General features: G+C 45.9%; 1 protein-coding gene across 6 annotated transcripts in view; it reads right to left on the minus strand.

Annotated features, from left to right (window-relative positions):
- Nucleotides 1-14,321, minus strand: part of ANAPC1 (anaphase promoting complex subunit 1) — a 61,940-nt gene that overhangs the window by 16,990 nt on the left and 30,629 nt on the right. For all 6 annotated transcript variants that reach the window (XM_081903633.1, XM_081903632.1, XM_081903634.1 and 3 more), the window contains exons 27-37: nt 13,071-13,189; nt 11,887-12,158; nt 10,058-10,292; nt 9,115-9,206; nt 8,440-8,574; nt 7,446-7,528; nt 6,992-7,070; nt 5,550-5,624; nt 4,358-4,434; nt 2,126-2,216; nt 565-618 (exon numbers count right to left, since the gene is read on the minus strand). In XM_081903633.1, the coding sequence (XP_081759759.1) occupies nt 565-618; nt 2,126-2,216; nt 4,358-4,434; nt 5,550-5,624; nt 6,992-7,070; nt 7,446-7,528; nt 8,440-8,574; nt 9,115-9,206; nt 10,058-10,292; nt 11,887-12,158; nt 13,071-13,189 (1,312 nt within the window). The remainder of the gene's footprint in view (nt 1-564; nt 619-2,125; nt 2,217-4,357; nt 4,435-5,549; nt 5,625-6,991; nt 7,071-7,445; nt 7,529-8,439; nt 8,575-9,114; nt 9,207-10,057; nt 10,293-11,886; nt 12,159-13,070; nt 13,190-14,321) is intronic.

The following is a 14,321-nucleotide window of genomic DNA, read 5'->3' on the forward strand; positions in this document are numbered from 1 at the left end:
TCTCTACAGACCCTCTTGGGCACTGATATTGGGAGAGGGGCCCCTCTGTCCTCAGACACTTGGGGGTGGGGGTAGAAGCCTGCAAAAAGGACTTCTCTATGGGAGCCCCTAAGTTACAGAACTCCCTCCCCACAGAGATGCACCTGGTACCTTCATTATACAGCTTCTAGAAAATGATACAAGACGCACCTCTTTACCCTGGCTTTTGGCACTTGAGATGTTTATTTTTTAAGACTCCCCTTGTTTTTATGACTGGAAGTTGTTTAAAACTGTTTTTAATATTGTGTTTTAATGTTGTAACTTGCTCTGGGACCTTAGGGTCAAGAGTAGGCAATAAATTAATAAAGCAAGCTGTGGAGCAAATTCGGAACAAGTACCCATTCCTCTTCTCAAACTCTTTGTTTAGCTAGCAGAAGGGTAGGTAACTGCAGTACTTGAAGACGTGTGGGGTCAGGGTAATGGTCCAATGATCCCTCCCACCCCCCAAAAAAAAATATTCAACCAAAACAGCATTATAAAATTTTGGATTTTGCTATTAACAATAGTGAATCTGGAGAAACTTACTATGGAAGCCGTAGCCGAGGACAAACACTTCATGAAATCTTTTGCAAATGTGTACTAGATGGAGGAATGCAAAATTGGCACATGTCAGGAAAGCGCAAGAAACAACCGGGGGCAGGGAGTGAACCTGAACTCTCAAGACATGCAAACCACTCGCTCGTCCACCCTGCTAAAGTCTCGCCCATAAATATGCATCGTTCATTATTCTTTCGTAAGATCAGAAGACACCTGAAAGCCACCTGGCCCTGAAGCAAACACTTCTAAACCTATGATACAGAGGTAAGAAGAAGGGCTTCCTCAGTTTTTGCCCCAGTTTCATCAAACCACACACACACACACACACACTGCAGCCTCTCTTTGCAACCTCCCAGAAAACACGTTAAAACCGTGTTTCTTCAAACAGGCACCCTATAATGTTCTGAACATTATATTATTGCAGTAACAAGACTGCAGGTTATTTTAAGTTTGCTGCTGCTGCTGCTACTGCTGGCGCTGCTGGCCCTTTGTGGATCCGTGCCAGCAGAAAGCAGGCATGAGCTAGTTGTCCCAGGCATGAGATGCTGAAATGTCATTCATCATTATGGTAAAACCATCCACATGGCTCAAGCAACGTAGTATGGAAGGGTTGGAAGAAACTGTTAAATTCCTGCTCCATGATTGCAGTCATGGGATTGTTGTCTATCACATGACGGTATATGTTTTGACTCCACAGAGTGGGAAGTGACGGAGACAGGATGTTTGTTTTACTGTGTTCCATGAAGTGGGACTATTGTCCTTTGTTCTTTCTCTTTACTGTCTGATGCTAAAGCGAGAGGGAGCCATGTTGCAGTGCTCCGTGTGTGTTTATATGTAAATAAAGTAGATTAGCCAAAATGCTGAGTTGCTGAGGTCTGTTACGCAAACCGCGAAGACTCTGTGGATCCCTAAGTGTGCCAGTGTCGGTTGGCATCGGTCACTGTGATGTTCGGGCAGAACAAAGCTTTTGAAGCTCCCGAACGATTGACTAGGAGGGAGGGAACATGCCAGTCGGGCATGTGTCTCTGCCAGGGTCCTACTTGAGTGTAGGCCGAGCTCCTGACAGAAACATCATTCCCCAACCCTTTTCTTCTTTTAGGTTACGGGTGGGGAACCTGTGTCCCCTTCCCTAGAAGCTGTTGGGACTCCAATTGCCTCTAGCTCTGTTCAGCAGGGAGCTTATTGATCAGGGATGCTGGGAGTCATTGTACAAAAACATCTGGAGAGTCGCAGGTTTCCTACTCCTGGTTTAGCATGTATCAATATCAAGCTTTCACAGGGATCCGGCAGTCACAGCTTGGCCTTGAAATTCACAGACACAGAACAGATGGAAAGTGGGGGTTTGGGGAGGCATAAATTAAGTGCCCTGGACTTGCATATTTCCCTGAGATTACGTTACACTATAGAATCATAGAGCAGGGAAGGGGCCACAATGGTCATCTAGTCCAACCCCCTGAAATGAATCTTTTGCCCAACATGGGGTTTGAACCCACGACTCATCCCTGCAAGTCTATGATAACAAATCCTGACCAGCTACTGATGCACTTACCAAGCAATTAAAGGCAGCTAGGTTTTCTGAACCGGCAAATCGAAAACCCAAAGACAAACAGGCCCCAGCGATGATGTAGACATGAGCCTGCCTAAAAAGAAATGTTTGGCATGAGGTGTGTCTTCATATAAAGTTAAAAGATTATATCAAATTACACTGGCTTCCACTTCCTCTCTGGTTAAAAAAAATATCATGCAATTGAGCTACTTCTGCAACAGGAAAGATGAATTCTCCTAAAAAGCACTGGAGGAGTGAACTGACCTGTCATAGGAATGCTCGCAAATAAGCCTTTGCTCATTCAGGACGCTGTTGCTATGCACGCTTTGCTGTGAATTTATCTCATGACTCAGCTGTAATGTTCAGGGGTCCAAAACCACACGGGAGTGGTCAAGCACGTGGAACTTCAAAACAATAAATCAGGGCTTCCAAGCAACTGGCCATGGCCATGTGGCTGTGGACCTTTACCTTTCCTGCCCCGATCTGGCCACAGTGATCCATGCGATGGTCACCTCCAGGCTTGGCTACTGTAATTTGCTCTACGCGGGGCTGCCCTTGAAGCTGTCCCAGAAACTCCAGTGGGTGCAGAATGCTGCAGCGAGGCTCCTCACGGGGTCTCTGCCGTGGGAGCATATTCACCCAGTGCTTTTCAAGCTGCACTGGCTCCCGGTGGAGTACAGGGTCAGATTTAAGGTGTTGGTTTTGACTTTTAAAGCGCTTCACGGCCTAGGACCCTCGTGCCTACGGGACCGCCTCTCCCGGTATGCCCCACGGAGGACCTTAAGGTCCAAAAATAACAACACCCTAGAGGTCCCAGGCCTTCTCAACACTGGCTCTGGCCTGGTGGAATGCTCTGTCTCATGAGACCAGGGCCCTGCGGGATCTGATTTCTTTCCGCAGGGCCTGTAAGACAGAGTTGTTCCTCCTGGCCTTTGGCTTAGAATCAGTTTGATTCCCTCCCCCTCTTTCTTTTTTCCCTTTCTCCTCCTGTGATGAGGCTGCATTTTAATGTTTTAATGTTGTATTATAATCTTGTTTTTAAGCTGTATTTCAAACAACTTGTTTTTATTATTGGTTGTTAGCTGCCCTGAGCCCGGCCTTGGCTGGGGAGGGTGGGGTATAAATAAAATTTATAATTTTTATATTATTATTATTATTATTAATATTAATATTAATAATAAACATTACAGAGATGCTGTGGGATGGTCCTGCAGGAAAGAGGCTTGGGTTGGGACAGTAACCTTGATACAACCTGGTTTATATATTTTCAAGAGTTTGTTCTCATATTGCTAATACAGTGCAAAAATGCAACCAAACCCTGGGGCTTTGGGACTAGATGGATGGAAGGAAAAAAGGAAGACTGGCAAAGCCACTTATTCAGCCCATTTCTATTAACTTCCAAACGCTCAACAAGCAGAAGGAGATGCCTGCACACGGTCATCTCTAAGGGTGCGTGATTGCAATACATTTCCAGTACAGTCATACCTTGGGTTACAGACGCTTCAGGTGGCGTTTTTTCGGGTTACGGACCACTGAAACCCGGATGTACTGAACGGGTTATTTCTGGGTTTGGGCAGTCGCGCATGTGCAGAAGTGCTAAATCGTGCTTTGCACATGCACAGAAGTGCCGAATTGCAACCCACGCGTGCACAGGAGCACTGCTGCCAGTTGCAAACGTGCATCCCGCACGGATCACGTTCGCAACCCAAGCGTCCACTGTACAGGCATTTATGCGTGTGCAATTCCCGCACGCATGGGAAAGCAGCAGGGCTGTTGTGCTTTTCCACACGTCAGCAGTTAGCCGGGAGTCTCAGCAAAGCCCTGCTGCACCTCCAGCTCGCGAGGAAACCTTCCCCAGAGGGGAACCGGACTTGGCTGAGCAGCTCGGCAGTCACGCAGGGAAGAAGTTTCCCCGCATGCCAGCTGTACAAGATCCGCTGCCTCTCTGGCTCATGTGGATCAAGGGGTCTAACTCCACATATTTTTAATTTGTTTATTGAATTTATATACCGCCCTTTTTCCGGAGGTCTCAGGGCAGTTCACAAAAAAGATCACAATATATAAAATAAAATAAAAACAATAACCCAACAATACCCCCCACAGCACAAGGAGCTGTCATGCTACAGAACCTCCCACACCCACTGACATAATACGTCTAGGGTCCCTGAGTTTGTCCTTTGCTATACCTGCCCAAGGACTACAGGAAGTAGGAATCGGTCCCATTTGATTACTTACGCCAGAGTCTCCAAATTCAGGTCTTCGGAAGAAGGCATTTCAGTCGCATGAAGGGACACGCTGTTCTCCCTCACAATCTGTTAAAAACAAGCCAGCGGATGCAGAGTGTTATTGCTGTTTGTGCAAAGCTTTCTGTAGCTTCGTGATACACTTTACTTTTTAAAGTCAGAACCCAGCTGCAAGATTTTAATTTTGGGTGCCTGAAAACAAGAGGACTCCAGTAACCTATTCTTCCATTAAAGATACAATCTGTAAGTATTGCATGTCTTCTTTTATAATGCAAGTTACAGCTCACTTCTACACATGGTTAGCTGGAATTGACTTCCATGAATGGAGCTTGTTCTCAAGTCAGCATGCTCAGAATTTGTGGTTTGTCTTGTTTATGTGAAATAACATGTCGACTGCATGCATGTCTCTAGCCACAAAGTGTAGAACCCAAGGGAAAAATGAAGGAAACCAGAAAACTTGGGCAGTTTTGCAGGCCTGCCTGCCAGAAGCATCAAATGCATTTTCTTTAGTTTATTACTCTTTAGCAAGGAGCAGAAAAGGTGAAATTATCTTCTGAATCCTGGTTTAAGAACATAGGAAGAGCCTAGTGGACCAGGCCATCTAGTGTGGAATCCTATTTTCGCAGTGGCCGATGCCTATGAAACCCACAAGAAGACCCTCCTGTGGTTTCCAGCATTGGAAATATTCCAGAAATAGTACCTTGGGTTAAGAACTTTGCTTCGGGATGAGAACAGAAATCGCACAGTGGCGGCGCAGCGGCAGCAGGAGGCCCCATTAGCTAAAGTGGTGCTTCAGGTTAAGAAGCATTTCTGCCTCTGACTGTGGAGACAGGGCATAGCCATTTGAAGCTAGTAGCCATTCATAGTCTTATCCTCCATTGATCTGTCGAATCCTCTTTTAAAGCTAAGCTTCTTTACTGGGCAGAGTGAAATGGTTGCAAAGGAACTGCAGATACCTGCAAGCAACTTGTGCATATCCTGGTTTATTAAGACAGAGGCATTATGGTGAAAACTCGGCCACTGTGTGCACTAGAAAACTCGTGGTCCTCTGAAACAGGTGGCATGAAGCAGATGAACAAGGCACCCTCCTCCAGACCTGTTGATGTGTACAGGGTTCCCCGAGGGTAGAAATTCCCTGAACCGCTGGCTTCGTGTAACAGTTTAGTTGGAGGAGTGCTACTCACTTGTGGCACGTTGCTGTCGATCCACTTAGAACTGGGCAGAATGTCATCCCACAAAATCAAGCACCGAGCGAGCGTCTGCAAACAAAGAAAGAAGAGGATCAGAACAGGGTAAAGGAAAGCGAGTTGTGATGAGCTCAGAAACGGCAATTGTGTAAGAATTCCTAAGGAATCAATTAGAGTTGATCAGGAAGTTACAGGCACTTCGGTTTCAAGCTCAGAACCCAAAAGCACCCTGCAATTCTTAAGACTGTCGGAGAAAACACAAACCCTCTTTCTCAGCACGGGTGCAATAATCTACACAAGAATTCTATTTTGCGAACTCGGTTTGAACGATTTGTGAACCATTACACAACCAGACACTGGCTTTCATAGTCTGCGGCTAGAGTGTTAGATCAGGGTTCAAATCCCCGCACGGCCACAAAGCTCACTGGGTGACCTTGGGCCAGCCACGGTCTCGCAGCCTAACCTACCTCACAGGGTTGTTGTGAGTATATAACGGGCAGGAAGAGAACCACCTTGAGCTCTTTGGAGGAAAGGTGGGATAAAAATGCAATAAACAAACAAGTAATGCCATGAGCCAAGGGGATCAGATCAACTGCAAAGTAGCCTTTGACTCAAAGCCTAATACAGTGGTACCTCGGGTTACAGATGCTTCAGGTTACAGACGCTTCAGGTTACAGACTCCGCTAACCCAGAAATAGTACCTTGGGTTAAGAACTTTGCTTCAGGATGAGAACAGAAATTGCACGGTGGCGTCACAGCGGCAGCGGGAGGCCCCATTAGCTAAAGTGGTGCTTCAGGTTAAGAACAGTTTCAGGTTAAGAATGGACCTCCAGAACGAATTAAGTTCTTAACCTGAGGGACCACTGTAATTTGAACAAGAGCATCTTGTTTAACTTTCTGAGTAGCATTTCTGAGCTTCCTTTTTTGCTGCTGAAAATCGCCCAAGAATATACTTTTTTACACAACAAGCAATTTAGCGGACAGATTCAAGTGCAACTCAAGCTTACATTGCCAACCGATGAGCACACAGGTGTTTTGGCTTTGCTGAATATTGCATGTCTGCTGGCTACATTTGGCCTTGCACGTACAAACTTTCTCTTATGCAAAGTGACTCTAAAACTGGGACAGGATGGAGAGCACTGTCGTGTGTGTGTGTGTGTGTGTGTGTGTTTTCTTAAAAAGATGAATGGCCTAAGCAGGAACGGCAACCAGCATGCGCCCAGACTGAAACATGCAAAAGTAATTCATACAATTTATTTTAACAGATTTGCATAAAGTAAACCCAATAAAAGGTAAATTACTTAGAAGCTTTTGTTGATTCAGTGGCATATAAACCTTCTTTTTTTAAAAAAACTCAATAAATAAGGAAATTCCGTTTTGAGGAAAGGGCATTGCAGAAGAGCAAAAAAACAAAAGACGACCCCAAAATATGAACATACCCTTAATAACAGAAATTCTGGTTTCACGAAGTCCAACAAATACATGGTATCCGGAGCTCGAAGCCAGTCAGCAATGGACCTAGCAAAATGTAAGTGAAAAGGTAAAATGAAAGAGTTCTGAATTACAATGGCTTGCTTAGGGAAGCATGAAGACTTGCTTCAGTAGAGCACATCTTGAATGGCTGAGTTTGCTTGCTGCTTTTCTAACTTCCTCTAATCTTTCAGCTCAGCCGCCCTCCTGCTACAATCTTCACACATTTCAGTAAGTTGCAGAGGCACAATTCCAAATGCTCAGACCGAACTGCAAAGCTTCCTTGCATTTATTGGGTGTTCCTCCATCACATTCCGGGGACTGCCTGCATTGTGATGAGTTGCACGTACCCTTAAGCATGAAGTCCTGTGATTCTAAAAGCTTACGTCTCTTACACTTAAAGCATGATTCCAAACCCAGTACCTGTTGTTAGTCTTTAGGTAGATCATCGCTAGCGCCAGAGTCGCGCCTGGGCACGTCACGTCCACATTTATAGTGTCTCCTTCCTGTAAAGAATAAAAGCAGGGAGATAAATCAGCCTGAATGCTAGAGAACGATGTCGCATGTTCCACTTTTATATTTATTTACTTTCGTTCCACTTACAAATGGCTTCCTGTAAAAGATCTCAAAGCAACACAACTTTGCTTTGTGCAGGAGGTGGGTCAAGGGAAACCTCTGAAGGTGGTCTGATGGACTCCTGCCCCCCAAGAAAAGTAGGGCTGAGCCTAACCAGTAACTGAGATGAGAGACGGTCTTGGAACTCCACTGATGGTGCTCTTGTCGGAATCTCCACTCGGCCAAGCTGATAAAGCTCATCTTCCGACGTTAATTAATGGCCTGAGCCTCTGATACGGCTCCAAGACATGTTCCCCCATTCAGCAGAGTTTCCAGCAGAATGCGGAAGTGATGAGATTTATGGCTACATGGCTAAAGAGTTTTATTTCTCGCTACGCAGACAGCAAAGAAAAATACATCCTCTCTCTATGAAAGCAGAGAGCAACTGAACAACAAAGGAGCAGGAAACCACTAACGTCACATCCCATCTCCCGCCTCCCGCGAGACTTCCAACAGCCTGGAATGTCTCTGGAATGTAAACAGAGCCTTGTGACTCTAAGCAGCTGCTCAGCGGCAAACAGAAACTAACAGCTCTGAGGTCCCTTGAAGAAAGGTGCGAAGAAACGAACCAACCTATTCCTTACAAAAGGATGAAGGGGAGAAGCTGCTGATCCTTGCAGTACTCAAAGGGCAGAGCTCAGTTTCAGAGCATCAGCCCCTGGCATCTTCAGGCAGGGCTGAGAAAGACCCCCTACCTGAAACCTTGGGAAGATGCTGCCAGCCGGTGAAGAAAACAGGGAGCTAGATGGACCAACAGTCCGACTTGGAATAAGGCATGGTTTAAGAAAACTGAAGTGTGCACCTTAATCTGGTAGCTTGGAGACTTGTGCTTTTCACGGTGCATTCCAGCTTGAAAACGCCGGTGGCCGCCAACCATATACTGGTAAAGCTGCTCAGGCACGTTGAGGTCCGACATGCCTATCAAGTTGCTGCCGTGCTGCAGGAGGGATGGAGAGCAAAGGGTTAAATAACAACAACAACAATAATAATTTATTTGTACCCCGCCCATCTGGCTGGGTTTCCCCAGCCACTCTGAGCGGCTTCCAAAAAAGATTAAAAATACATTAAAATGTCACACATTAAAAAAGGGCTGCCTTCAGATGTTTTCTGAATGTCAGGTAGTTGTTGTTCTCTTTGACATCTGATGGGAGGGTGTTCCACAGGGCAGGTGCCACTGCCGAGAAGGCCCTCTGCCTGGTTCCCTGTAGCTTTGCTTCTCGCAGTGAGGGAGCCGCCAGAAGGCCCTCGGCGCTGGAACTCAGTGTCCGGGCAGAACGATGGGGGTGGAGATGCTCCTTCAGGTATACTGGGCCAAGCCCTATCCTGTTCTACAAACGTGTTTGCGGCCCAAGGTGCCTGAAGCACACTCAGCGAACAAACAGGTGCTGCATTCGGATGAAAATCTAGCAAACAGTCCAGCATCTCTCTCTCTCTCTATCTCACTCACACGTTCCCCAAAAGAGAGAGCTACACTTACCCCGAGGCAAACCATGCCCAAAGCTAAGCCAGCAGCTAGCGAATAGGACTCTCTGTCGGTGCAATACTCCATTTCAGGGCCTGGGGGGCGCCCTTAAATTTAAAACAACAACAAGAGTAAGTCAAAACTAGAAAGAAAGAAAGAAAGAAAGAAAGAAAGAAAGAAAGAAAGAAAGAAAGAAAGAAAGAAAGAAAGAAAGAAAGAAAGAAAGAAAGAAAATAGTTGATTGTTACTCAATTAAATATTAACCTGAATTTTAGTACTGAAAAGCTTAAAAGATAAAGGTAAAGGGACCCCTGACCATTAGGTCCAGTCGCGACCGACTCTGGGGTTGCGGCGTTCATCTTGCTTTATTGGCCAAGGGAGGCGGCGTACAGCTTCCGGGTCATGTGGCCAGGAGGACTAAGCCGCTTCTGGCGAACCAGAGCAGAGCACGGAAACGCCGTTTACTTACCTTTAGGAGTGGTACCTATTTATCTACTTGCACTTTGAGGTGCTTTCGAACTGCTAGGTTGGCAGGAGCAGGGACTGAGCAACGGGAGCTCACCCCGTCGCGGGGATTCGAACCGCCAACCTTCTGATCAGCAAGCCCTAGGCTCTGTGGTTTAACCCACCCACGTCCCTCCAATATCATATTATCAGGGATAAATCAGGGGCCAATTCGGACAGCTTCCTTAAAGATTTTAGCCTGCGGCAGCAAAAGTTAAATCTATCCATTCGCACAACTGCAAGGAGGTCTCCATGAAATCATTCGCAAAGGGAAGCCCACACAGCGCTCGCTCCAGATGTTGTAGACTACAACTTAGCTTTAGCCAGCATAGCCAGGGGTCAGGGATGTGGATGCAAGTCCAGTAAAATCTGGAGGGCACCTGCGTCGGCTACCTGCGCAAAACATTCGTGACCCGGATGCCGCCCCAAGAGATTTCCTCTCCTGGAGCTTTACCTATTTCCGACAGCAGAACCTCGGCCGTGTGCCTGTGAGCCGTGCCTTGGTACACCAAGCCAATCCCTATCACGGCTGCCACTTGTACATTGTGAGGCACATCCAGTTCGGTGGAAGTGGGCGGCAGAAGAGCAGGGATGTGGATGCTGAGCAGGCGAGTGATGGACATGTCCATGGTGCCCAGCTTGGCGGCGGAGACCCCAAGCAGCAGCCCGATGCTCGTCATTTCGTGGCCCTGCCAGGAGAAACAAACACATCCATCAGGTGCCTTTTTTGAATGGAAATGCACAAACACACATTCATGAGCTGCACCCCAAACCGAAAAGCCTGAGGCCATGTTTCAAGATTATTTTATTTTACATCTTAATCAAATACCATATTTTTCCGCTCTATAAGATGCACCCGACCACAAGACGCACCTAGTTTTTAGAGGAGGAAAACAAGAAACAAGAAAGCTATGCAAAGCCTCTTGAACGAAGAGGGAGGAGCGCTCCCGTTGCGCTCAAGAGGCTTTGCGTGGCTATCCCTGAAGCCAGAAGAGCAAGAGGGATTGCTGCGCACCGATCCCTCTTGCTCTTCTGATTTCAGCGATAACTGCACAGCCTGCATTCGCTCTGTAAGATGCACACACATTTCCCCTTACTTTTTAGGAGGAAAAAGGTGCGTCTTATAGAGCGAAAAATACGGTAAGTGCTGGAGATGCAATGAGGACAAGGGTACCTTCTTTCATATGTGATGGACCTGTAAAAGGGTAAAAGAGTATTGGGAAATAATTTATAATGAATTGGGAAAAATGTTTAAAAGCACCTTTCCAAAAAAAACACACCACCAGAGTTATTTTTGATGGGGTTAATTCAGATGGGGAAAAAGGCTATTTGCGTATGCCGCTAAGGCGGCCCATGTTTCGTTAGCCCAAAAATGGAAAACGAGCGAGGTCCCAAAGAAGAATGGCAACCTAAACTGATGGAATATGCACAGCTTGCGGACCTAACATATAGAATAAGAGAACAAGAAGAACATTCATTTAAAGAAGATTGGGAAATGTTTTCTGACTATATGGGGGGAAATTGTGTACACTTGGAAACGTGGGCAGCATTAAGAGGAATTCAACAGTGTAAATACCCGGTAAGTTTTGACGGAAGTAATAATGGAATGGTTTAGTTTATATAAAATATGCAGGGATTTATGCTATGTAAAATGAACTATGGAAAGAGAAGAAGGGAAGTCACTGATATTTTATAAATGAATATTCTAAATTGTAAAACAGAAAATTTAATAAAAATTATATTCTTTTAAAAATTATATTCTTTTAAAATTATATTCTGTTTCCTGCTTGGCAGGGGGTTGGACTCGATGGCCCTTGTGGTCTCTTCCAATTCTATGATTCTATGATTCATTTATTTTAACATACACCACACACAAACAACAAACACATACTGTTTGGAGGGGGCCCTTCCTTGCCCCCCATGACTAATTTTTTTTAGGGATGTGGGGAACTGCAGCGGTGAGGGAGGAATTGGCAAAGATCTGGTGCCTTGCCTTGCACAAGGAGAAAAGCTTTTCACCAGTGCAAAGCGATTGTTGATAAAACCATGGTTTGCTGCAATGCAGTAATGACGGTTACAGTTGCTGGTTTACCTCTGGAGGCAGAACTGCTGGGCAAGCAGAAAACAAAGGCAGACAAGCAGGCTTGAACTGTGGTTGCCTGTATGTCTGGGTACTAAACTAGGATTAGCAGAAACCATGGTTTGGCATGACCACCTGACTATAGTCAGAAATGCAAAAATCCTGACATCCTCCTCCCTTTGCCTTTGGGTCAAGCATCTCACCTTTGTCAAGTAGTCATGAATGTTGAGTGTGGCGAGCTTTGTGAGGTGGCCGTTCAAACCCAGGGCCATGAGGAATCCCGCATATTCATTGGCTAGTTCGGCATTTTTGGGTTTGTTGTAGACAATCCACGCAGAATCTATTTGAGAAGCAGGCGCGATCTTCAGCCCAGCAGCAACGCCATTGTGGAAGTTGGCCCAGCAAGCCATGTTCGGAGGCACATCTATGTTCCCACTGTTGAGGTCCACTGTAGTATTCCTAGGAGGAGCCCGGCCTACAGAGTGCAGAACGACCAACTGCATGTGAATCAGAACCGTAGAAGAAAACCCCTTTCTGCTTGGGAGGGCTGAGCATAGTTAGCTGCTTTGGCGTCACAGTAAACTATAGTTATCAACAAACATCAAACTGACTTGTGTTTTATATATGCTGTAAGCCGCCCAGAGTGGCTGGGGAAACCCAGCCAGATGGGTGGGGTATAAATAATAAAATTATTATTATTCTTTATTATTATGACAGTGGCCTGGTTCAATTGCTGCTTCTGACCATGGAGGCAGAGCATAGCCATCACAGCCAGTAACCCGATGAACCCTCCTTTGAGGAACAAACTTCCTATAAGGTAAAGGTAAGGGGACCCCTGACCATTAGGTCCAGTTGTGGCCGACTCTGGGGTTGCAGCACTCATCTCGCTTTACTGGCCAAGGGAGCTGGCGTACAGCTTCCGGGTCATGTGGCCAGCATGACTAAGCTGCTTCTGACGAACCAGAGCAGCGCACGGAAACGCCGTTTACCTTCCCGCCAGAGCGGTACCTATTTATCTACTTGCGCTTTGACGTGCTTTCAAACTGCTAGGTTGGCAGGAGCAGGGACCGAGCAACGGGAGCTCACCTCGTCGCGGGGATTCGAACTGCCGACCTTCTGATTGGCCAGTCCTAGGCTCTGTGGTTTAACCCACAGCACCACCCACGTCCCTAACAAACGTGCTATAAGAGCTACTAATTTTTGTTCCTGTTGTGACTCAAATCATCCCTAAATTTCCTTCCCTCCTTCAGATTCCCCCACTGCCTAATCAAGAGGAGTGTGGTGGATTTAATGCTACAATGGTAGCATTGTAGAGCAGGCAGTGCTCTCTCTGTGTGTGAGCTCGCAGGTAAATCAGGTTATTGTGCTAAATATTGCAGGAACACACCTGTCAGGTTTAATTTGGGAATAGGCAACGGTTCTGTTGGAACTGGATGATACGAGAACAGAGTGAACATTCCTCTTCCCAAAGGCAAAGCCATCGTCCGCTGACACAACTGCAGTAGCCTATGGTGAAAATCAAACACAGAAAGGAATGCAACCAACAATATTATTCCTTTCTAAACACACACACACACACACACACACACACACTTCTACCAATGGGTTAACTAAATTATATTACAATCAACTTTAAAACGGGCAATAAAAAGCTCTAATAATATAAAATACAAATAAAGAAAGCATTTCTCAGTGTTCCGAATACAGTGGTACCTCGGGTTAAGAACTTAATTCGTTCTGGAGGTCTGTTCTTAACATGAAACTGTTCTCAACCTGAAGCACCACTTTAGCTAATGAGGCCTCCTGCTGCCACTGCGCCACCGGAGCACGATTTCTGTTCTCATCCTGAAGCAAAGTTATTAACCCGAGGTACTGTTTCTGGTTAGCGGAGTCTGTAACCTGAAGCATATGTAACCCGAGGTACCACTGTACATCTAGTGCTTTTCTCTGGGGGGATGCAGGGGTACGCAGATTTTGTGAATCTAAGTCTGGCCTCATTGAGGAGCAGTATTTCAATATGAGTAGGAAAATGAGAGTACCCCGAATCATTATTTTTCTTAGAAAAAAACCACTGCATCAAACATTCCACCAATGAGAAATATGCAAAGCACATAGGAAATCTGTGAATCTGTGGACAGAGTGACAGATTAACGTATGAATTTGGATTTCTCCATGGTTTATTTGTGAATATTTTATGGCAGGCAGCAGATTGTGTGAATGTAGTCTACTGAAAAAGACAAGAGTTTGAAGTGATGCAAGGACTTGTCTGCGGTGGTTGGTCTACAATGGCCCAGTCACTCGTATGCAAGTCATCAGTTTAAGTCATCCAGTGAGATATTAAATATGGTCTACCCTGCTTTTTCCTTTCAGGCTAGGATTCTTAGTCTGTGGTCTTGGGCTCAAGATGGACCCTGTTCCTTTTCCCATACTCTCTTTTGGAAGCACCTGAACTCGGGCAGAAGGCAAGAGAGAGCCCCTCCAAACAAACCAGCTGTGTTCTTTATGTATTGATTATGCCTGGGGAGGCTTCCACAGCTATTGCCTGAATCCCCCTCAAAAACAGCGACAGTCTAAAAGTGCCCTCAATCTCAAACCTGCAAAAGAATACGGCATTTTCGTAAGGAAACTTTCTACTTTC

Source organism: Podarcis melisellensis (assembly GCF_964234715.1).
Source record: "Podarcis melisellensis genome assembly, chromosome: 3".
Lineage (NCBI taxonomy): Eukaryota > Metazoa > Chordata > Lepidosauria > Squamata > Lacertidae > Podarcis > Podarcis melisellensis.